Source organism: Mesoplodon mirus (genome assembly GCF_964341445.2).
Source record: "Mesoplodon mirus genome assembly, chromosome: X".
NCBI classification, from domain to species: Eukaryota; Metazoa; Chordata; class Mammalia; order Artiodactyla; family Ziphiidae; genus Mesoplodon; species Mesoplodon mirus.
This window is the reverse complement of record NC_138981.1, coordinates 72,839,833-72,865,457: the sequence shown is the minus strand read 5'-3', so window position 1 is coordinate 72,865,457 and position 25,625 is coordinate 72,839,833. Positions and strand designations below refer to the sequence as shown.

General features: G+C 35.3%; 1 protein-coding gene across 2 annotated transcripts in view; it reads right to left on the bottom strand.

The window, feature by feature from the left end:
• Nucleotides 1-25,625, bottom strand: part of DACH2 (dachshund family transcription factor 2) — a gene marked incomplete at its 5' end in the record, with an annotated part of 679,019 nt that overhangs the window by 203,794 nt on the left and 449,600 nt on the right. For both annotated transcript variants that reach the window (XM_082610726.1, XM_082610727.1), the window contains one exon: nt 1,835-1,993. In XM_082610726.1, coding sequence (XP_082466852.1) covers nt 1,835-1,993 — 159 coding nt within the window. The remainder of the gene's footprint in view (nt 1-1,834; nt 1,994-25,625) is intronic.

Below are 25,625 nucleotides of genomic sequence, written 5' to 3'. Positions count from 1 at the left end.
AGGAGTTAGACTGTTTACTGTTTGCTGTAGCTGTCATATTAGCAGCTGTATTTTCCTATCTTCCCTGTTGTCTTTGTTTTTTCCTAGAGTCTTTCTGAGGTTTTCTGTTCTTTCAGTTGTAACCCCCTGTTATTAGGCAGAGCCCTAATGTGTAGAGAGAAGAAATGGTCTATAATCTTATGATCAAGTCTCAGCCTCCTAGTGAGATTGTGCCCTTGAGCTGTGACTTTCACAAGTTATTTTCTGCCTTTTTGCCCTCTTTGATGAGACAGGAAGGCTAGAGGGGACTAGAGATGAGTATTTCTCTTTCCCCACATGAAAAACTAAAGGGGATGGAGTTTTGTATCTCTATTCCCTCACATCAATGGCTACAGGGTACTGGAGTTTACTGTATCCCTTCCACCAAGTCAGGCTGTGGTGAAACCAAATAGTTTAAGCTCTGGTAAAGTAGTTTCCTTTGAGGATGGTCTTCTGTTAAGGAGAAGAGAACATTCTGGACATATTTTGAAATGGTTATTTTTTCTCTCCTCTTCTAGAAGCATGAAGACAACTGTCTCAAGTCTTCATCCTGAGAACTTCATGGGGCTCTGGAGGTAAAACTCATGAAACTGTAGGGACCCCCTTAGCATGGGCCCCCAGGAGCTTTTACCTCTCAAGCTAGATACACTCTGAATCTTCAGAAATAACTCAATTACTCTTTAAATTCTTCTACCAGGCTCTAGCTCTGGCTTCTTCTCCCTATAATCTGTGATTCTCTGTATCTGCCAATCTATCTAGTTTAGGGGATAACTGTACCCTGTGTACTCAGTCTCTGATGGATTTAAAAGAGCTGTTGATTTTCAGACTGTCCATTTTTTTCTTGTTGTGAGGACAAGAATGACAACTTATAAGCTCTTTATATGTCAGACCAGAAACAAGAAGTTCTCTAGGCTCCCCTTCCTTATGACATGTCTATCTTAATCACTTGGTTCTGACTTATAATATTTACAACTTTTCTGGCATTCATTTTATTTGTCTTTGCTTAACATTACATTTTTATGAGACATTTTATCCTTTAGATTATAATCTCCTTAAAGGATGACACCATAACTTACTTTATATGCTTAATAACTGATGAATTTCATTAAGATTTAGGGCATCATGTTAAAATATCTCAGAATTCCTCTGCTGTCTTAATCTTAGTGGAGGAATGAAAGTCTCAGAGAAAGGAATAATGGAATTCTTCTCCCAGATTTCCTGTCTGTAAGAAAAGTAAGATTTTAACTAAGCAAGATATATAAGGCCTGCTTTCCTACAGAAAGATTTCTGAGTCTTTGAAGTTCCTAAAAACATTATTTAAACCTGAATTTGTATAATTCAGCTGTAGCTTGACTACTGAGTAATAAGTACTTACTATATGCAAGTCACTGCTAACAATTTTTCCTTTATTATTTTTAGCCCTCTCAATAACCTTAATGCCTAGGTATACTTTTATTCCTATTTTGTAGTTGTGGAAACTGAGACTTGGAAAATTTATCTGATTTCTACAGAACCAGACAGTGATACAGAATTCAAAAGATGTGGAATTCAAGCCCAAGTTTATGTGACTATAGCCACAATTCTTAACTACTCTCTTACATAGCCTCCTCCTCTACTCTGCTATATGGCCACTTAATATATCTCTGTTCTAAAAACCTCACGCTTTCAAGTGAATTCCTCTTTATCTACCTTCCTAGCTTCAAATTGTTAAACCTTATTGAAGAGAAATAAACCATCCCTGGTATTGCAAGTTGTCCAGTGTGTCTTGGGTGGTATTTTTCTTACACACCAAATTTTGGGAGGACAGTATACATACTATTGGCGAGTAGCTGGTTCTGCTGCAGTGGATTGAGTGTAGGAGCTCCTCCAAGGCCTGGCTGGTCAGCCAGGGCTGCATGAGCAATTCCATGTTGGGGTCCAGGAGCAGCAAGAGGAGACTGCATCTTATCCTTATCCCAGGAAGAGTCACTTCCACCTGAAAAACATTCATATAAACAGATTGCAAGTTAACAACTTTCCATGAGAAGAATTTTTAAACTCCCTTTTGAGGGTTATAATTATTAATATTACTATATAGAAAATTATTATTAAACATAAGTGACTCATTTTTATGATGGTTTCAAAAACTTTCAATAGCCTTGGATTTAAGCTGACTCTGGGAAGACTAAGCAGCTTTCACTAATAGTATAGGCTCACTTGCCTTACAGGTAGTCTAAAAAATCTGGAAGCATAATGAATAACTTTTGAAAGCGTTTATATGTTGAAGGCCTTTAACTGAACACTACTGCCTCTCCTTCCAACCCTCTAACATACGTGTGCTATATCTTAATGAAGAGCAGTTGCTGTTCACTCTAAATGAACACATTCATAAGAGCATGATGACATGCAGAAATATGTGGTAAGATACAAAATGATCAGTTATTTTGTTCTCAGATCCAGCCCTCTAAAAGTTAATCTCTTCATACACAGCAGGCTTTTATACAAAATAAGCTGGATAAAACATAAAACCACAGCTCTCAATTTGAAATTGTGCTTTACTTTGATCATCCATGCTAGAGAGTGAAGTAAAGTATGCATAAATGCAGACTACTATACTATATCATCATAATAATCTACAGTGGCATAGCTATCTCATCTGGCACTTAGCATACTGTGGGCCAGAACCATTGCTTAAAAGCATATAGGAAACAACCACAAAATTATTTCCAGGGCATCCTTTTAAGAAGAATACTTTAACAGAGGGGTAAGTGTTGAATTCCAATCACTGCAGTAGCACACAGTCTGGCTTTAGAAAACAAAATGGTTGTGTGGGCAGCCCCATCTATTCACTTGATGTATTTCATTAATTCAGAGATCAGTGTTTCTGCTCTTATTCCCATGCTGGAATTGTGACATTAGCATCTCCACCTGGCTGACTCTATCTCATCTGATTGCCAAAACATTGACCAGGTTTTGTGGAGAGATTTAGGCCTGGGGATCTTGGGCATTCTGTAAAATATGTGCACTTACTGGCTTAAGAAAAAAGTAGAAAGAAATCAAGGTGTTCATATTCCTATCATTCAACATTGTAATTTTTTTCACTTCTTTGAGTTCCCTCCTAGGCTTTGTTCATATGGATACTCATTTATACATTATAAACATCTCTGCCTTGTTGCTTCAGGTATCAGATTTACAAAGTGTAATGGCTACATAGCAGTCTACTGAGTTAATGTACTATAATTTATTAAATATTGGATTATAAATTTGTTTCGAATTTGTCACTATTATAAATTTACTGTAATAACAACATTCATTTGAATATTTCCTTAGACTCAATCAATTCCCTAGAGTGTGATTTCTGTGTCAAAGAGGTTGCATTTTTTTATTTATAAAATATAGTATTTACTTAGTTTATACTTTTGCCTTCAAGTATCACATTTGCAAAATCAGTTTTTAGAGTCGTAGACTTTTTAGGGAAATATTTTCAAGGCAAAATGGTGTTCTCCCTGAAGATTTAAATTTTATTTAAGCAAACTGTTAGAATCTCTGGGAGGCTTTTAGTTGTTTGTTTGTTTTTCTTTTGTTTTGTTTTTTAACCTTTTTACCCATTCATCTGCCCTTATCCCACTTCTGGGAATTAATCCCCTCTGCTGGACTCTTTCAAATCATCTTGTGGCCAAAATCAATTCCTAATCCAAAAGTGGGAGTCTTGGCCAATTTCCAATTAGACAAGTTTCAGACAAGGAAACACTAGATTCTCCATCAGCATATATAAAGTCTGAGGGGTACTTGGCCATGCTTATAAAAACAAAGTTTTTCCAATCAAATGGGGAAGAAATAAGTAGCTAATTGTTCAGTTTCTGCTTTAAGCCATTCAGTTAACATGCATGGAAGCTTAAAGATAGGAAATTTGGTTAAATTGATAGATTGGCTTAATGGACCAGAAATCATTCCCTTGATCATGTTGAGGTTTGGTGTGTTTATTGAAAACATGCAACACCCTTATGATTACACCAATTGTTCTCTCTTTTCATCCAGATGTTTGCTGTTGTTTAGTCACTGCCTAAGAGCAGGGAGATATTTTATGGTTGGTGCATTGACATAATTTAGCATTCACAAATTTGAAATTCCAATTAAAATCAATATGGCATTGTTATGCTGTAATGAAAAAGAATGGTGGAGGGGGATGAGGGGAATATCTTAATAAATGATGAAAGTAACCACATTGCAACACTGAGAATTCTTTATAGTAACATTGGGCCCATAAACATGATTAATACCAGAAAATGCAAAATTTTGGAAGATCAATTGCTGAGCAACAACAGAAAAACTCCATCATTTTAGCACTATGTCTAAGATATGAATTATCTCACCATTACAGAACTGTAATTTTTAAAGTGATGAGCAACACATTGACAAAGAAAGATACATTTAGAAGACACTAAATTATACCATTGATATTAACATGGTATTGCACCATCACAGCAGCAACAGCATGCAACAATACTAGGGCTGAGATTATGTTAATATTTATTTTATAAATTGAAAATCCTTTAGTCAATTTTCAATAAAAAATGGTACATTAAATATTGTCTAATATTTTATATATTACATATTCCAAATAACTTGAATATAAATGATTTTTAAACTTCATTAAAGGATTCCAGGTGTTTTTGTGCCTGCTTTTATGAGAGCTTTCGATGAACTTTTCCCAACAATTCTCATCTTTTTAACTACTGGGTTAAAAATGATACAAGGAAGCTGGTTACCAGCTGTGCCCATGTTCACCAAGTATAAATATATGAAATTATCCTGAATTCTTAAGGCAACTATATATGAAGTGAGTGACAAAGGAGTATGGGACATCCTTGATATTTGCAAAGGAACCTCTGGACACATTTTTGTCTTTTGACCTAAAATACTTACCATTTTAAAGTTTATACAAATTGACTTATGACTCAGTATGGAGGCTTTGGTAGCCCAAAACTTCACATTACCCTATGCCCTTGTGCCAATCTGTAATAACATCCACTGCACTTAAAGCTAAAAAATTGTTTTTACCAATGTAATCTAGAGTCAACCTTCTTCTACCACTACGTGAAGGGCACATCCTGAGCCCCCTTATACCATGTGAGGACACAGCAAAAATATGGTTGTCTGTGAACCAGGAAGTGGGTCCTTACCAGATACTAAATCAACTATCATCTTGATCTTGGTCTTCCAGATTCCAGAACTGTGAGAAATAAATTCCCTGTTGTTTACAAGCCACACATCTATGGAATTTCTGTTATAGCAGACCAAATGGACTAAGATACCATGCAGTGGGCAGATTAAACAACAAAAAATAATTTTCTCACAGTTCTGGAGGCTAGAAGTCCAAGATCAAGGTGTCAACAGATTTGGCTTCTCCCAAGGCCTCTCTTCTTGGGTTGCAGATAGCTATCTTCTCCCTGTGCCCTTTCATGGTCTTTCTTCTATGTGTGTGTATCTCTGATGTCTCTTTATGTGTTCAAATTTCATCTTCTTATAGGGATACCAAGCAGATTGAATTAGAGACCACTCTAAGGGCTTTATTTTAACTTAATCACCCTTTAAAGATGTTATATCCAAATGGTCACATTCTGAGGTATTGCGGGCCTTCAACATATGAATTTTTGAGATACACAATTCAGCCCATAACCCAAGAGTATGTACCCTTTATTGAATCAGATAATACTAGCTTTAAGAGGGAATCCCTCTAGTAAAGAGAAGAAAAACTGGGCAACATTTCAACAAGACATGTCTAAGAAACCAAATAGGCAGTAGTTACAGCAAACAGAGAAGGCTTATCAAAGCCTTCATCTTTACTTCAAGGAACTTCATATTAAGTATAAACCTAACACAACACAGTCCTAAGTAGAGAAAGAAAATGTAGAAAACACAGCTAATCCTCAAGAATTGAATCAATGATTTCAGCTTTTCCATATCATCTACTTATCACTATTTTAGCTCAATGCTTAGAAAAACTAAAACTATGAAATAAGCAGTATAAGGACTGTTATACATTAATACTATAGTTAACTAATTAATATGATCCCAGTCTTTCCTATGAGAAAACTAGAAAGAAGTATATTTTTATAAGTTTCCACCTAGTAGAAACATATTCTTAATTAGAATCAGCATAAGAATAATTAAGTAATGAACTATGAGGAAATATTAATTTGACAAAGCATTTGACAAACTTTTGTTGTCTTAGTTATAAACTCTTAAGTTGCAATTTATTTTTTCTTTAAAACCCATTGTGAAATGTTAGGGTTCCCAGAGGATTGTTTATTTTTTCTGCTTTTTCCTTGTGGGAGAAGTAGCCAGAAGGAAGAGGGTTCTGAATCATGGGGACTTTGCAATAGACACATAGAATTTCAGAGATGGACAGAACCTTTATATCCATTTACTTAAAAATAATAATTTTGAAAAGAAGCAGGAACATGAGTAGGACCCAAGGCAGTATTTTAATTCACCAAAATTTTGCCTAACTAGTATTCTTCCAACCCCCCACTCTTCTGACACACCTAATAACAGAATGTTTACTGTGGTCAGGTTCATGAAAAGTAATGGAAAATAGTATATGTTTCAAACAAATTATCATAGGCCTACAAGCCAAAACCCTCAATTTATTTCAAATGGGTATAAAAGAAACCCACCAGTAAGGCTCTAAGCACCAATACCACACATCATTCTTAACCATAACACTCTCATTTTACCTGACTACTGGTCTTCACTTTCTTAATGTGCTTTGCTGTTAAGAACGAGTGGAAAGGAGCTAATAAAACATTGACAGAAATCACAGTGAAGGGTATCAGGATAATTTAGTAATCAGTGATCATCATACCCCCTTAGGGGTGAGTAATCCTCTATAAGTTCATAAACTACTACTTCTGTGTGCTTGAGCTTTTAAGACTACTAGGTGTAAGTGAGTCATCTACAAGGATTTCATATTTAAAAAAATTATCTCTGTCTTCTGACTAAAGTTGAGTGTGTCTTTTGCAGTTTAAGAAGAATAATATAGTAGGAGTTGCTAATATAAATTGGAAAGCAAAAATGTAAATGCTACTTATTATGAGAAAATATAAGTTAATTATGAAATCTAAAAGTATGGTCTTGGATATGAAAAAATATAAATATTTATAACAAGCTATCCTTAATTTTAGCCTTTTGTAGCCAGAACAAAACATATAACTCAGACTATTTGAAATATGTGCCTAAATTGATCATGCTTCCAGTAATCTTATATACATAAGGTGCAAAGCAAGAAGCCAAATAAGAAGCAAAGTCTATGTAGCATATGACCTAAGTCAAGTTTGTTTTCTCATTCACAGACTGTTTTGTTTAGCTAGAGTTGTAGTTGAATGCACATTGCTTGATGACTCTAAATAGCATGTAGCTTTTAGTACAAAAATGTCATAATTAAATCATTAAATTGGGAGTGATCTAAAAATTATGGAGCTTTCCCTAAGGAGTAAGGGGTTTGTACCCAATGTCAGCACCCCAAACATTGAGACCTACACTGAAGACATGAGCTTCCAAAATGTGTGGCTTTGAAGAGCAACAAAGTTTACATTCAGGAACCCAAAGAGATGTAGGGAACTGAGATTCTACTCTTAAAGTGCTCACTCAAAGACTCACTCACCCCGAGACCCAGCACAAAAGCAGCAGTTTGAATAGCGCCTAAACTATATGTGAAGGAGATTTATTTGCTAATCTTAAAGCATCTGGTGAAAGGGTATGGGTCTGGTGGGACTCTGTCCAGGGACAGAGGCACTGGAGGGTGGCATTTTCGCCCTCTACTTCTACCTGGCTGGCACTGACACTGGCCAGCACGAATTTGGCACTGTTCCCCTACCATGGTAGCACCAACTGGCATGCACAGTCACAGCACTCTTCCACTGTCCCACTAAAGCCAGCAGGCATGCCCCACCCCTGTGCTCTCCCACTTGCTAATTTAAAAAGGCGGGAGTACCCTAGCCCTGCACTGTCCCCCTGCATTGCTAAAGCCAGCAGGTGGGCCCTAACCCTGTGCTCTTCTGCTGCCTCACTAAAGCTGAAGTCAGCAGATATGCCCAAGCCCTGCACTCTTCCCCTGCCTTGGTAAAAGCCAGCAGGCATACAGAGTCCACACAGGGGACACCGCTAGCTTGCCTGGCTCTTTTGGCCAGGGGGACTTGTGTTGCTGAGACACACATGACTAAAACAATTGGAGAGACAGTTCTTGGTGGGCTACAGGACACTTCACAGCAAACTGACACACATCCCCAGTTTTCCTGGGAAAAGAGCTTATTTACTTGTCCTTGAGTTTCAGCCTGAGAGGCAGGCTTCAGGTATGCCACACTTCTAGAGGCTATGGAGGGACTCTCAGGAAACATAGGCTAGGGAATGTCATATTTTCATTTTTCCTTGGCCTCATTACAGCTTGGTAATTCCCAGAAAGGAGCTTATACACTCAACTGCCCCAAATTTTGAAACTATCACTCAGGAGACATCTGCAGATAACCTAGTCAGGGGGCAAGCAGGATTTACAACTGGGTCCCACAAGACTGTACATATTTGCATATTTTAAAAGCTGCAGCCTGAGAATCTGACTTCCACTCAACCTGAAACTAGGTGCTAAGATTAACCCTTTGCAACACTGACAGGTATTGGCACACACTCAATAACCAAGACCTAGCAAGGATAAATCAAGCTGCTTAGACATTCACAAAATTTCAGAACACAACCAAGAGCTAGAGCAAGGTTGAACGTTAAGGTTCATATTCTACACAACATCACTCCTTCAAGAGTGGGAGAGGTAGCTGTTTCACCTAATACATAGAAAGAAACACAGCAAAATGAAGGAACAGAGGAATATGCTACAAATAAAAGAAAAAGATAGAACATCAGGAAAAAAAACCTAATGAAATGGCAATAAATTACCTAATAAAGAGTTCAAAGTAATGATCATAAAGATGCTCACCAAACTCAGGAGATGAATGGACGAACACAGTGAGAACTTCAACAAAGAGACAGTAAATATAAGAAAGCACAAAACACAACTCACAGAGCTAAAGAGTGCAATAAATAAACTGAAAGATACACTAGAGTGGTTCCACAGCAGACTAGATGAAGCAGAAGAAGTAATCATTGCTCTGGAACACCGGGCAGTGGAACTCACCCAAACAGAACAGCAAAAAGAAAATTTGACAGTTTTAGCTAGACTCACTATTTAATAAAGAGAGAACAAGAACTCAAATAAAATCAGAAATGAAAGAGAATTTCCAACTGACACCAAAGAAGTCTGAAATATCATAATAGACTACTATGAACAATTATATGCCAACAAATTCGACAAGATAAATAAATTAATAAATTCCTAGAAACATACAATTGTCTAAGACTGAATCACGAAAAAATAGAAAATCTGAGTAGACTGATTACTAGTAAGGAGGTTTAATCAGTAATCAAATATCTCTCAACAAACAGAAGTCCAGGACTACATGAATTCTACTAAATGTTCAGAGATTTAATACCTATCTTTCTCAGACTCTTCTAAAGAACTGAAGAGGAGTAAATGCTTCCAGACTCATTTTACAAGGCTAACATTACCATGATACCAAAACCACACAAGGACACCACACACACACACACACACACAAAGCTGCAAGCCAATATCAATGATAAACATAGATGCAAAATTCCTCAAAAAATTAACAAACCAAATTCAAGAATACATTAAAAGGATCATACAACACAGTCAAGTGGGTTTTATCACACAGATGCAAGGGTGGTTCAATATCCACAAATCAATAAATGTGATATGTCACAATAACAAACTGAAGAATAAAAATCATATGATCCCTATATATGTGTTAGCATACAGTATTTGTTTTTCTCTTTCTGACTTACTTCACTCTGTATGACAGACTATAGGTCCATCCACCTCACTACAAATAACTCAATTTCATTTCATTTTATGGCTGAGTAATATTCCATTGTATACATGTGCCACATCTTCTTTATCCATTCATCTGTTGTTGGGCACTTAGGTTGCTTCCATGTCCTGGTTATTGTAAATAGAGCTGCAATGAACATTTTGATACATATATATGGAATCTAAAAAAAAAAAAAAGAAAAAAAAAAGAAAAAGAAAGAAAAAATGGTCACCTAGGGGCAAGATGGGAATAAAGACACAGACCTACTAGAGAATGGACTTGAGGATATGGGGAGGGGGAAGGGTAACCTGGGACAAAGTGAGAGACTGTCATGGACATATATACACTACCAAATGTAAAATAGATAGGTAGTGGGAAGCAGCCGCATAGCACAGAGAGATCAGCTCAGTGCTTTGTGACCACCTAGAGAGGTGGGATAGGGAGGGCAGGAAGGAGGGACATGCAAGAGGGAAGAGATATGGGCACATATGTATATGTATAACTGATTCACTTTGTTATAAAGTAGAAACTAACACACCGTTGTAAAGCAATTATACTGCAATAAAGATGTTTTAAAAAGCATACAAAACATTAATGAAAGAATTTAAAGAAGACACAAGTAAATGGAAAGAAATATCATGTTCAAAGAAAATCATATGATCATCTCAATAGATGCAGAAAAAGCATTTGAAAAAATTCAACACGCTTCTATGATTAAATCTTTTTACAAAGTGGGTAGAGAGGGAAGGTACTTCAACATAATAAAGGCCATATATGTCAAGCCCACAGCTAACATCACACTCAATATTGAAAAGCTGAAATCTTTCCCTCTAAAATCACAAGACACTTTTATTCGGCATAGTAGTAGAAGCCTTAGCCAGAGCAATTAGGCAAGTAAAAGCAATAAAAGACATCCAAATTACAAAGGACAAAGTTAAACTATCAATGTCTGCAGTTGACATGATTTTATATATAGAAACTCCTAAAGACTCTATAGAAAAACTGTTGAAATTAATAAAAGAATCCAGTGAAGTTGCAGGATACAAAGTCGATATACAAAAATTGATTTTTTTTCATTTCTATACACTAACAATTAACTATGAGAAAGAGAAAATAAGAAAACAATTCTATTTACAAGTGCATGAAAAAGAATAATACAGCTAGAAGTAAATTTGACCAAGGAAGTGGAAGACCTATACACTGAAAACTATAATACACTGATGAAAGAAATTGAAGAAGACACAAATAAATGGAAAGATATTCTGTGCTCATGGATTGGAAGAATTCATACTGTTAAAATATCAATATTACTCAAAGAAATCTGCATATGCAATGCATTCCCTCTCAAAATCAATGACTTTTTTCATAGAAATAAAACAAAAAGATCCTAAAATTTCTATGGATACAAAAAAGACCCTGAATAGCTGAAGCAATCTTGAGAAAGAAGAACAAAGTTGGAGGCATCATGCTCCCTGATTTCAAACTATATTACAAAGCTGCAATAATCAAAAAAATATGGTATTGGCATAAAAGCAGACACATAGATGAATGGAACAGAATCAAGAGTGTAGAAATAATCCCATGCACATGGTCAATTAATGTATGACAAAGGAGGCATGAATACACAATGGGGAAAGGACAGTCTCTTCAATAAATAGCTCTGCGAAAACTGGATAGCCATAGTCAAAAGAATAAAACTAGACTATTATCTTACAGTTTACACACAAATTATCTCAAGATGGATTAAAGACATGAATGTGAGACGTGAAACCATAAAACTTCTAGGAGGAAACACAGGCAGTAACACTTTGACATTTGTCTTGGAAATGATTATTTGGATCTGACCCCAAAAGCAAAGGCAACAAAAGCAAAAATAAACAAGTGGTACTTTATCAAACTAAAAAGCTTCTGCACAGCAAACAAAACATCAAAAAATGAAAAAGCAACCTACTGAATGGAAAAAAATTACAAATCATATATAATTATTTAATATCCAAAAATACAAAGAACTCATAAAACTCAACCTCAAAGAAACAAAAAAACTGGATTAAGAAATGGCCAGAGGACATGAACAGACATTTTTCCAAAGAAGATATACAGATGACCAATAGGCACATGAAAAGATGCTCAACTTCACTATTAATCAGGGAAATGCAAATCACAACCACAATGTGATATCACCTCAAACCTGTCAGAAAAGCTGTTCTTAAAAAGACATCAAATAACAAGTGTTGGCAAGGATGTGGAGAAAAGGTAACTGTCATGTCCTGTTGGTAGGAATGTAAACTGGTGCAGCCAGTATGGATAACATTATGGAGGTTCCTCAAAAAATTAAAAATAGAACTACCATATGATTCAGCAATTCTTCTTCTGGGTATTTATCTGAAGAAAACAAAAACGCTAATTTGAAAAGATATATATGCCTCTTTGTTCATTGCAGCGTTATTTACAATAGCCAAAATATGGAAACAATCTTAGTGTCCACTGATAGATTAATGGACAAAGAAGATTGGTATACATATACAGTGGAACATTAGCCAGAAAAAAGAATGAAGTCTTGCCATCTGTGACAACATGGATGGATCTAGAGGGTATTATGTCATACAGAAAGAGATAAATACCATATAATTTCACTTATATATGGAATCTAAAAGGCAACAAAAACAACAAAAAATAAATGAACAACAAAATAGAACAAAGCAAAAGTCATATATACAGAGAACAGATTGGTGGTTGCCAGACAGGATGGGGGGTGGGGGGGCATGCAAAAAATGGACAAAGGAGTTCAAGATGTACAAACTTCCAGTTATAAAATAAATTAGTCATGAGGATGTGATGTACAGCATGGTGACTACAGTTAATAATATTTTTTTGCATATTTGAAAGTTGCTAAGAGAGTAAAAGTTCTCATCACAAAGAAATAAATGTTTTAACTTTGAATGGTGACGGATGGTAACTAGACTTATTGTGGTGATCATTTAGCAGTGTATACAAATCATTATGCTGTACACCTGAAACTAATATAATGTTACACGTCAATTATTCCTCAATTTTAAAAAAGTGGCAATATATGAATGGAAATCTAGGAGTATGTGTGCAGATCTGCTACAATCTACATACTTTGTTATTATGTTTTTATTTGGTTTTCTTATATGCATTCACAAAAATGAACATTTAGCAACTTTCTAGATTGGTCCAGATTGGTAATGTAAAATATACACTGTCTCTGGAGTTTCAACTGATATTTATAGAAAATAGATAACAAGTATCCATTCAAAAATGTTGAAGAGGTCTCTAAAGAAGCTTGTCTTGTATTTGATTTGAAATGTTGCCTATAGGAACAACCACATCCTAAGACTATAGGCTAGGAGTTTCAAGTTTCCTCAGAGGTAAAAATGGCAGTTTGTTGATGGATCTCTAGGGCTACACTCTCCAATACAGTAGCCAGTCTTCACATGTGGCTACTTAAATTTTATTTTTAATAGGGTAAAATGGAATAAAATTAAAAATTCAGCTCCTCAGTTGCACTAATCACGTTTCAAGTGCTCAAAAGCTACATATGGCTAGAGACTACCATATTGGGAGGTACAGATATTGATCACTTCCTTCACTGTAGAAAGTTATATTAGACAGTGCTATTCTAGAGTATAAGGAGTCAGCAGTTTGTGTAAAACAACTTAATACATAGAGGTATCTACAGCATCTTCAGTATCAATTTATCCAATATTCATATCCAATACTAAATTGACACTTATTCAATGAAAAAGATCTAGTCCCTTTACTCTCTATATCTGGTAGTTGCATAATTTAATTGTTTTAAATGGAACTTTTTGAGTTCCCAATATGTGTCAGGTGCCATTCTCAGGCACTGAGAAAACAGAGATAACAGAGCCCTTGTCCTCAAAGATCTCTGTCTAATAAGTATCATTGACATCTCTCTATCTCTTCACTCCCTGCTAAAGTGACCGAGTCTCTGGAATTGACCTTGCATTTGTTCCATTTCCATTCCCACTGCCACCACCTTCATTTGGACCCTTGCTACTCTATCACTTATCTCAAGAGTCTCTTAACTGACGTTCCTACCTGAAGATCCTTTTGGATCTTCTTCTACAAGTGACCGTTGTCACTGCTGCCAAAATAAGCTATCAAAAACCAAAATAAAGAAGGTGGAGTTTCAGGAAGGATAATTAGAAAAGTAGGGGGAAAACAGAAGAGCAGTATCTGGAAAGCAAGAAAGGAATACCTTGGTTCCATGACCACCAAGTTTACATACAATGAACACTAGTACAGAAGAGTGAGTATGGACAGGCATGCTCTATAGCTGTTGTATCAATGTATCAGCACCACCCTAACTAGGAAAATAACACTTTACATTTTTATCATTATCATCATCACCACCCTAAAGGATATGAAGTCAAGCCCAAAAGTTTATATCTGGAATTAATGGAAAATTATTGCTTAAAAGTGTATTTAATAATTAAAAATTAAGTAGTCATTTCAGGCTTATCCAAATAAATTGCACCTGACTCATACATCATTCTAAGAATTAGGCTGACATGTTTCACTAAGTAAATGTAAAACTCAAGCAAAGTCCCAGCACATTTGTTTCTAAATTAAAATGCTACAAGATGTGCATATCCCCTGTGTGCCACTTCAGAGCACAGTAGCTAAAACCTGAACATCACATTATTGAGTTTCAAAGATTAATTCAGATATATAGGGAATTAAGTCACATGTAATGAAGGCACAGTGCTCACCTGTACGACCCGCTGAGTGTGATGACAGGGTCGCAGAAACTCTTGCAAACTGTTAGTCTGTATAACTTGAAAAAGACTCTGGTTAAAAGGAATTTTGCTGAAGACAGGAAGAAAATGGGGTTTTGTCTGCTATTATTTTGTAATTCCAAATGATACACTTATCTTAATTATTGATACACTCCTGTGAACCCCACAGATTTTTAAGTTGTCCTTGTATTTATCTGGTATAACTTTGTGTTTCTTGGAGCCAAATTTAAAAGTCCTTCAATTTCATATAAACTGTGTGCTGTGGCTAGTACAGAACTTTTTTGTATGTGACGTGACAGTATTTTTGAAATTTGGATTCATTTCTTGGCTACTATAAGTAGTAAAAGTTGAAAGATTCTCAAAAACATACAATTTCAAGCCATTGAAAGTACATCCTTATCCGAATTTGAGTTTTCTCTGTCACCCTTAACAGCATGAGGCCTGTCTAAATGACAGTCATACTATCGTCACTTTGCAATAAATAATCATATAATACCAATATCTATCTTCTCCCTTTTTCTGTCATATTTCTGAAATATTGAATATCTACTGCTGAGAAAAATGTTAAGAATTTATTATAAAGATATGAGTCCTAGAATTCATAAATTGTGACATATTCTTTTGTGAAATATATTTTAAACTAGAGGTCCCTAAAGTGAGGTATGCATACCCTAGGAAATACAAAAGATGAAGATAAAGCAAGATGTTCAATGTTTTCCTTCTATTTTAACTGAAAAGGATGTACAACATTATGTTTTGCTAATATTTAAGATATGGATTATCACTGATGCCCTCACCATTCAAGTGCTAGAGGTATCTCAAAGGAAAAGTGGGAGTTTGAAGCAGAGCAAGTGGTTGACGATTGGCAACTCCAGTGTTACACTTACTCCTACCTCATTGTGATGTGATCTATGTATGCCCAATTGAGTGGATTAATGGGCTACCTTATTCATTTTTAACTAAACTATGTCTTACTTAATGAACAACACAAGCACAGATTGAAGATAATGGAAGCACAGGAGATGAACAGAAAAATAGCAGAGCTGATACTTTTCCTTTTGGTAGTAACTTTTTCTCACCTTCATTAAGAGGTAAAATATTGTCAGGGTCATCAGATAGGACATATTAGTTGTATTGTTCTTATTGCTATTAATAATATATTTTAAAGTTTTTATATCATTGATAAATAAAATGCTTTAGTTGAAATCTTATTTTATAATCTTAGTGTAAACATTTAATTTCTACCTTGTGTACATATGTTAGTACAAGTATAAAGCTTATAATTCAACTTATGCATACTAAAAGAGCATGCTCATTATTTATCTGATGGGGTACATGAACAAAAGTTTTCAGAAAACTGCCTTAATTTGAAAAAAATTAAAAAGGAAGCACAAACTTAAATTTGTTTTCACAATCTATCAGAAATCCTCTCAAAATATGTATTCACAATGTTCAATTTTTACAACTCTCATTTTTCATTTTCTTACACACTAGAGCTATGATCTACAAACCTGTCATTTACAATGCCATTTACTGCTTCTATTACACTGTTAACTTAACCAAATAAACCATACTTTTAAAGCTAATGAGTTAGACCTAAAAAAGCAAAAGACAAGACTGGCCAAATGGAATGAGGCAGATGAATTCACCTTTTCTGGGTTTTAGCCCCCATCAAATATGATATACATAATTATCATATGTATACATATGAGTAACATGTATAATACATGTATATTAATATTATCCCTACAAGTAATTCCACTTTCCTGCAGAGTAATCCTTACGAGTAACAAAAATTATTTGAGGGAACCATAAAGTAGTCTCTACATAATAGAATTAATTTTGCCCAGGAAACTGAAGTGAAGCTGTTTTGATCTTTTGGAGCAGATGAGGAGAGTTAATTATTACTCATACAGTAACTTTGCTTGTGGAGATTTTTATGCCTTGGAGTGGTGAGGTTAGAATGATCTTACTTGACTGGTAGTTGTCAACTGGTAAAGGTCTAAGAAAAATAGTGACAGATAGAGACAGTTGCAAAAAAGAGAAGGAAGAACTATATCCTCCCCAAACTAGAATAGCATAGTAGAAAGAGCATCAGACAGACCAAGGGTTGAATCTAGCCTCCTCCAATTAATAGCTATGTTTTTTGATATCTAATATAGAGACAATATTATTTAACCACTTTATGGTTGTTGTAAGGATTAAATGAGATAGAACATGTATAACAGCACACTATCTGGACATAATAAGCATGAAATAAGTGTAAGTAATTATCATGTAAATTATTTTAGAATATAAAAGACAAAGTAAACTATTTTTAGTTATTAATATCATTAAGTTGTCTATAGGGTAAATATCTTTTTAACAATACTACCAATATGAGGAAGAGCACCAGGGACTCCAAAGATTAAAAGAATAATCCACAAAGGTAAAATTTCATTATTTTTGTGGGTAGTGCATTTATTTGCATGGCCATATGCCTTTTAACATATTGTCCTTAAAATGATCTGTATAATCAGGTATGTTAAAGCACTTAAAATCAAAAACTCCAATATGAGTTACTGGGCTACTTCCAACAACATATCAAGTGGTTCAGCAGATGTAATTACCACCAAGCCTTGCCAAGGATTTGAAATGTGCCCATTAATTCAGCAATTCCCAATCTGTCCATCAGTCAGTCATACTTAAAAAAAATATGCCTTTCACAAGGTAGGTAAAGGAATCTATTGATAATTATACAATAAAATACTTTTGAATAATTAAATGCATACTCCCAACTTTTTCTTAAAAAACGTCCTATTAGCAAAATCAGACTTTTTCTCAGAAGCAGATACAAAAAGAGATACTGAAAATAGTGGGCATTTCAGAAAGTTATTCACAAAACAGCTTAGCGTGTTGAGGTTGAGTGAGATCTAAACAAGTACAAATATTCTGGTCTTGGGAAAGCAGAAGGAGATTGTTTGTTTCTTTCTTTCTGTACAGAGGAGACTGAGATTGGATGGCAGACAGTGGGTATTAATCCTAGGATTTCTTGAAAGAAGAACCATAAGAAAGAGCAACATATTTAAAAAGATGAAATAAGCACTAAAATGAGGAGACTGTTGGTAGAAAAAAATGGATTATAACCTTTTAAAATTGTTTTAATGTCACTCTAAAATGAATGCAAAACATAATAAAAGATAACAGAGAAAGTAAGTAGGCAAACAATGTAAAAGTACAAGATCCAGGGGAAAGGAGAATTTCACCAGGAAAAAAAAAATCATAATTTTACTTAAAGACAAAATCTACACTAGAGAAACAAGATAACAGGTATAGGGCTTTTAGCTAAAGACCAAAATTCACAGAAAGCTATAAAATTTGGCAAAATGGAATAAATTGAAATACAAGGCAGAACCTAGGATAACAATACAAAGGGAAAAACATATATTTTGTTAAGTAGAGGTATTAGAGTGAATATAAAAATATATATTTTAAATGGAAAAAAAGATGATAGAAGAACACAGCCTTTTAAAAGGGAAAAGGAAAAGAACGGAGAAGGAAATGGAGTAGGAGAAGGGAAATGAATAATTACAGAATCAAAGTAACCATAGCAATACATAACAATTATGGATTTGATAAGAAATATTTACTAGGTCTGGGTTCTTAATGCCTATGGATATATGTAACGAATCTTTCACATTTATTATGAGGGGATTTGTGAGTTACTGCTGATGGTATCAAAAAAAGCTCACAAATGAACTTTATAACTATGTTAGAAATTAAAACTACAATTAATAGTTATGAGCCACTACTTAGAAAAGCATAGCAATACATATCTCATATCTGTGGGAATCACATTTATTGAACACTTACTATGTGCCAGAAAATACTCATCTAGTCCTCAGAAGAACCCTATAGAGTAGTACTATAATCAGTCATATTTTATAGAGAAAACTTGGGCTCAAAAAGATTTAGTATTTTTCCCAAGCTTACATAGCCAGTAAGGAATTGAACCAAAATGGGCTCCAGAATGCACACACTAAACTACTCTTGTCAACCGTTGTTTACACAAGTCATATTGATATAAATACTTTCAACTAAAACTTTGTTTGTGCATATGCACTCTGTATCAACCCCAAGGAGCAAAATGAGGTGCTTGGTGAACATAACTGAGAAAATGGGAGTTTTAAAGACAGCCTAACTCATACTGGAATCTAATTTAAAAATGATATAAATGAACTTATTTACAAAACAGAAACAGACTCATAGATTTCGAAAACAAACTTATGGTTACCCAAGGGGAAACTTGGGAGGGGGAGGAATAAATTGGGAGCTTTGGATTAACATATACACACTACTATGTATAAAACAGATAACCAACAATGACGTATGATATAGCACTGAGAACTCTACTCAGTATTCTGTAATAACTTATATGGGAAAAGAATCTGAAAAAGAATGAATATATGTATATGTATAACTGAATCACTATGCTGTACACCTGAAACTAACACAAAAATGTAAATCAACTATACTCCAATACAATTTTAAAAAAATAAAAAGGCTTACTAGACTAGACCAAGATCTGTAGTGAGCAGACCCATGAGTGGTGAAGTTGGAAGGCCTTTAAAGAAAACGTCTTGGCACTTCCCTCCTGGCACAGTGGTTAAGAATCCACCTGCCAATGCAGGGGACAGATGTTTGATCCCTGGTCTGGGAAGATCCCACATGTCATGGAGCAACTAAGCCCGTGTGCCACAACTACTGAGCCTGTGCCCTAGAGCCTGCAAGCCACAAGTACTGAGCTCACGTGCCATAACTACAGAAGCCTGCATGCCTAGAGTCCATGATCCACAACAAGAGAAGCCACCACAATGAGAAGCCCACGCACCACAAAGAAGAGTAGCCCCCACTCATCACAGCTAGAGAAAGCCCACATGCAGCAATGAAGACCCAATGCAGCCATAAATAAATAAATATATAAATTTATAAATTTATTTTAAAAAAATAAAACCTCTCAATCACAAGCAGGCAGGAAAGCTTTTGTATTCAGGTCACTCTATTAAAAGCAAGTCTTGAAAAACATAAATCATATGGTCTAACTCTGGGTAGTGTTTTCTCTGTCTTTTGAAAATGTGGGTGAGGCTGCAAAGCATCAAGAGGAAAAAGGCCAGCTTGATGCATGAAGAGAAAAAAAGAGTGGAAAAATAATGGCATTTCTTTGAAGACAATCCCTGAAAAGAGGACAGAACATATAAGGCCTAGTGCCACAACTGAAAAGAATAACTGAAGTGGAAAAGGCAACATTACTGCATCCAATATGATTGTTAACACTCGTTTAATTTTTAGAAAAAGCCATGCGTTTAAAGTAATGAAAATATACCTTATTAGAAATACAATAAAAATGCTATAACTATAGAAAATTTTCTAGATAGTTTTTTTCTTAATTTTATATATTTTTATATGGCAGGTTATTATTAATCACTATTTTATACAAATTAGTGTATATATGTCAATCCCAATCTCCCAATTCATCCCACCACCACCAACACCACCACCCCCAACTTCCCCACTTGGTGTCCATACGTTTGTTCTCTACATCTGTGTCTCTATTTCTGCCTTGTAAAACAGTTCATCTGTAACACTTTTCTAGATTCCATATATATGCTTTAATATATGATGTTTGTTTTTCTCTTTCTGACTTACTTCATTCTGTATGACAGTATCTAGATGCACCCACGTCTCTACAAATGACCCAATGTCGTTCCTTTTTATGGCTGAGTAATATTCCATTGTATATATGTACCACATCTTCATTATCCATTCATCTGGCGATGGGAATTTAGGTTGTTTCCATGACCTGGCTATTGTAAATAGAGCTGCAATAAACATTGGGGTGCATGTGTCTTTTTGAATTATGGTTTTCTCAGGGTATATGCCCAATAGTGGATCGTTGGGTCATATGGTAGTTCTATTTTAAGTTTTTTAAGGAACCTCCATACTGTTCTGCATAGTAGTTGTATCAGTTTACATTCCCACCAATAGTGCAAGAGGATTCCCTTTTCTCCACAACCTCTCCAGCATTTGTTGTTTTGTAAATTTTCTGATTATGCCCCAAATAATCACATTCTAACCAGTGTGAGGTGATACCTCATTGTAGTTTTGATTTGCATTTCCCTAATAATTAGTAAGGGTGAGCAGCTTTTCATGTGCCTCTTGGCCATCTGTATGTCTTCTTTGGAGAAATGACTATTTAGGTCTTCTGCCCATTTTTTAATTGGGTCATTTTTTTTTATAATATTGAGCTGCATGAGCTGACTATATATTTTGGAGATTAATCCTTTGTCCTTTGACTTATTTCTAAATATTTTCTCCCATTCTGAGAGCTGCTTTTTATCTTGTTTATCGCTTCTTTTGCTGTGAAAAAGCTTTTAAGTTTCATTAGGTCCCATTTGTTTATTTTCGCTTTTATTTCCATTACTCTAAGAGGTGGATCAAAAAAGATCTTGCTGGGCTTCCCTGGTGGCGCAGTGGTTGAGAGTCCGCCTGCCGATGCAGGGGACACAGGTTCGTGCCCTGGTCTGGGAAGATCCCACATGCTGCGGAGCAGCTGGGGCCGTGAGCCATGGCCACTGGACCTGTGTGTCCAGAGCCTGTGCTCTGCAACAGGAGAGGCCACAACAGTGAGAGGCCCGTGTACCACAAAAAAAAAAAAAAAAAAAAAGATCTTGATGTGTTTTATGGAAAAGAGTGTTCTTCCTATGTTTTCCTCTAAGAGTTTTATAGTGTCTACTCTTTCATTTAGGTCTTTAATCGATTTTGAGTTTATTTTTGTGTATGGTATTAGGGAGTGTTCTAATTTCATTCTTTTACATATAGCTGTCCAGTTTTCCCAGCACCACTTATTGAAAAGACTGTCTTTTATCCATTGTATATCTGCACCTCATTTGTCATAGATTAGTCGACCATAGGTCTGTGGGTTTATCTCTGGGCTTTCTATCCTGTTCCATTCATCTATATTTATGTTTTTGTGCCAGCACCATATTGTCTTGATTACTGTAGCTTTGTAGTATAGTCTAAAGTCAGGGAGTCTGATTCCTCCAGTTCCATTTTTTACCGACAAGATTGCTTTGGCAATTCAGGGTCTTTTGTGTCTCCATACAAATTTTAAGAATTTTTGTTCTAGTTCTGTAAAAATTACCATTGATAATTGAAAGGGATTGCATTGAATCAGTAGATTTGTTTGTCTTGTCTAAGTCATTTTCACAATATTGATTCTTCCAATCCAAGAACATGGTATATCTCTCCATATGTTTGTGTCATCTTTCATTTCTTTCATCAGTGTCTTATAGTTTTCTGAGTACAGGTGTTTTACCTCCTTAGGAAGGTTTATTCATAGGTATTTTATTATTTTTGTTGGGATGGTAAATTGGATTGTTTCTTTAATTTATCTTACTGATCTTTCGCTGTTAGTGTGTAGGAATGCAAGAGATTTCTGTGCATTAATTTTGTATCCTGCAACTTTACCAAATTCATTGATTAGCTCTAGACGTTTTCTAGTGGAATCTTTAGGATTATCTATGTATAGTATCATGTCATCTGCAAAGAGTGACAGCCTTACTTCTTCTTTTACAGTTGGTATTCCTTTTATTTCGTTTTCTTCTCTGATTTCCATAGCTAAAACTTCCAAAATTACGTTGAATAATAGTGGTGAGAGTGGACATCCTTGTCTTGTTCCTGATCTTAGAGGAAATGCTTTCAGTTTTTCACCATTGAGAATGATGTTTGCTGTGGGTTTGTCATATATGGCCTTCATTATGTTGAGGTAGGTTCCCTCTATGACCACTTTCTGGGAAGTTTTTATCATAAATGGGTGTTGAATTTTGTTAAAAGCTTTTTCTGCATCTATTGAGATGATCATATGGTTTTTTAATTCAATTTGTTAATATGGTGTATTACATTGATTGTTTTGGGAATATTGAAGAATCCTTGAATCCCTGGGATAAATCCCACTTGATCATGGTGTATGATTTAATGTGCTGTTGGATTCTGTTTGCTATTATTTTGTTGAGGACTTTTGCATCTGTATTCATTAGTGATATTTGTCTGTAATTGTCTTTATTTTTAGTATCTTTGTCTGGTTTTGGAATCAGGATGATGGTGGCCTCGTAGAATGAGTTTGGGAGTGTTCCTTCCTCTGCAATTTTTTGGAAGAGTTTGAGAAGGACAGGTGTTAGCTTTTCTCCAAATGTTTTATAGAAGTCACCTGTGAAGCCACCTGGTCCTGGACGTTTGTTTTTTGGAAGACATTTAATCACAGTTTCAATTTCATTACTTGTGATTGGTTTGTTCATATTTTCTATTTCTTCATGGTTCAGTCTTGGAAGGTTATACCTTTCTAAGAATTTGTCCATTTCTTCCAGGTTGTCCATTTAATTGGCATATATTTGCTTGCAATAGTCTCTTATGATCCTTTGCATTTCTGTGGTGTCAGGTGTAACTTCTCCTTTTTCATTTCTAATTTTATTGATTTGAGTCTTCTCCCTCTTTTTCTGGATGAGTCTGGCTAAATGTTTAACAATTTTGTTTATCTTCTCAAAGAACCAACTTTTCATTTTATTAATCTTTGTTATTGTTTTCTTTGTTTCTATTTCATTTATTTCTGCTCTGATCTTTATGATTTCTTTCCTTCTACTAACCTTGGGTTTTGTTTGTTCATTTTTCTCTAGTTCCTTTAGGTGTAAGGTTAGATTGTTTATTTGAGATTTTTCTTGTTTCTTGAGGTAGGATTGTATTGCTATAAACTCTCTTAGAAATGCTTTTGTTGTATCCCATAGGTTTTGAATCATCGTATTTTTATTTTCATTTTTCTCTAGGTATTTTTTGCTCTCCTCTTTGATTTCTTCAGTGATCTCTTGGTTATTTAGTAATGTCCTGTTTATCCTCCATGTGTTTGTGTATTTTATGTTTTTTTCCTGTAATTTATTTCTAATCTAATAGCATTGTGTCCAGAAAAGATGCTTGATATGATTTCAATTTTCTTAAATTTATCGAGGCTTGGTTTGTGACACAAGATCTGTTCTTTCCTTGAGAATGTTCTATGTGCACTTGAGAAGAAAGTGTAATCTGCTGTTTTCGGATGGAATGTCCTATAAAAATCAATTAAATCTATCTGGTCTATTGTGTCAATTAAAGCTTGTGTTTCCTTATTTATTTTAATTTTGGATGATCTGTCCATTGTTGTAAGTGAGGTGTTAATGTCTCCCACTATTATTGTGTTACTGTCAATTTCCTCTTTTATAGCTGTTAGCATTTGCCTTATGTATTGAGGTGCTCCTATGTTGGGTGCATATATATTTATAATTGTTATATCTTCTTGGATTGATCCCTTGATCACTGTGCAGTGTCCTTCTTTGTCTCTTGTAATAGTCTTTACTTTAAAGTCTATTTTGTCTGATATGAGTATTGCTACTCCAGCTTTCTTTTGATTTCCATTTGCATGGAATATGTTTTTCCATCCCCTCACTTTCAGTCTTTATGTGTCCCTAGGTCTGAAGTGGGTCTCTTGTAGACAGCATATACACAGGTGTTGTTTCTGTATCCATTCAGCCCGTCTGTCTTTTGGTTGGAGAATTTAATCCATCTACATTTAAGGTAATTATCAATATGTATGTTCCTATGACCATTTTCTTAATTGTTTTGGGTTTGTTTTTGTAGATCTTTTTCTTCTCTTGTGTTTCCCACTTAGAGAAGTTCCTTTAGCACTTGTTGTACAGCTGGTTTGTGGTGCTGGATTCTCTTCGCTTTTGTTTGTCTGTAAAGCTTTTGATTTCTCTGTCGAATTTGAATGAGGTCCTTGCTGGGTAGAGTAATCTTGGTTGCATCTTCTTCCCTTTATCACTTTAACTATATCATGCCACTTCCTTGTGGCTTGTAAGGTTTCTGCAGAGAAATCAGCTGTTAAGTATGGGAGTTCCCCTGTATGTTATTTGTCATTCTCACTTGTTGCTTTTAATAATTTTTCTTTGTCTTTAATTTTTGTCAATTTGATTACTATGTGTCTCAGTGTGTTTCTCCTTGTGTTTATCCTGCCTGGAACTCTCTGCACTTCCTGGACTTGGGTGGCTATTTCCTTTCCCATGTTTGGGAAATTTTTGACTCTAATCTCTTCTAATATTTTCTCAGATCCTTTCTCTCTCTCTTCTCCTTCTGGGACCCCTATAATGTGAATGTTGGTGCATTTAATATTGTCCCAGAGGTCTCTTAGGATGTCTTCATTTCTTTTCATTCTTTTTTTCTTTATTATGTTCTATAGCAGTGAATTCCACCCTTCTGTCTTCCAGGTTAATTATCCTTTCTTCTGCCTCAGTTATTCTGCTCTTGTTTCCTTCTAGTGTATTTTTCATTTCAGTAATTGTACTGTTCATCAATTGTTTGTTCTTCAATTCTTCTAGGTGTTTGTCCTTTAATTCTTCTAGGTCTTTGTTAAACATTTCTTGCATCTTCTCGATCTTTGCCTACATTCACTTTCTGGGGTCCTGGATCAATTTCACTATCATTATTCTGATTTCTTTTTCTCGAAGGTTTCCTATCTCTACCTAATTTAGTTGATTTTCTGGGGTTTTATCTTGCTTCTTCATCTGGTGCATAGTCATCTGCCTTTTCATTTTGTCTATCTTTCTGTGAATGTGGTTTTAATTCCACAAGCTTCAGGGTTGTATTTCTTCTTGCTTCTGCTGTCTGCCCTGTGGTGGATGAGGCTATCTCAGAGACTTGTGCAAGCTTCCTGATGGGAGAGACTGGTGGTGGGTAGAGCTGGTTGTTGCTCTGGTGGGCAGAGCTCAGTAAAACTTTAATCTGCTTGTCTGCTGATGGGTGGGGCTGAGTTCACTCCTTGTTGGTTGCTTGGTCTGAGGTGATCCAG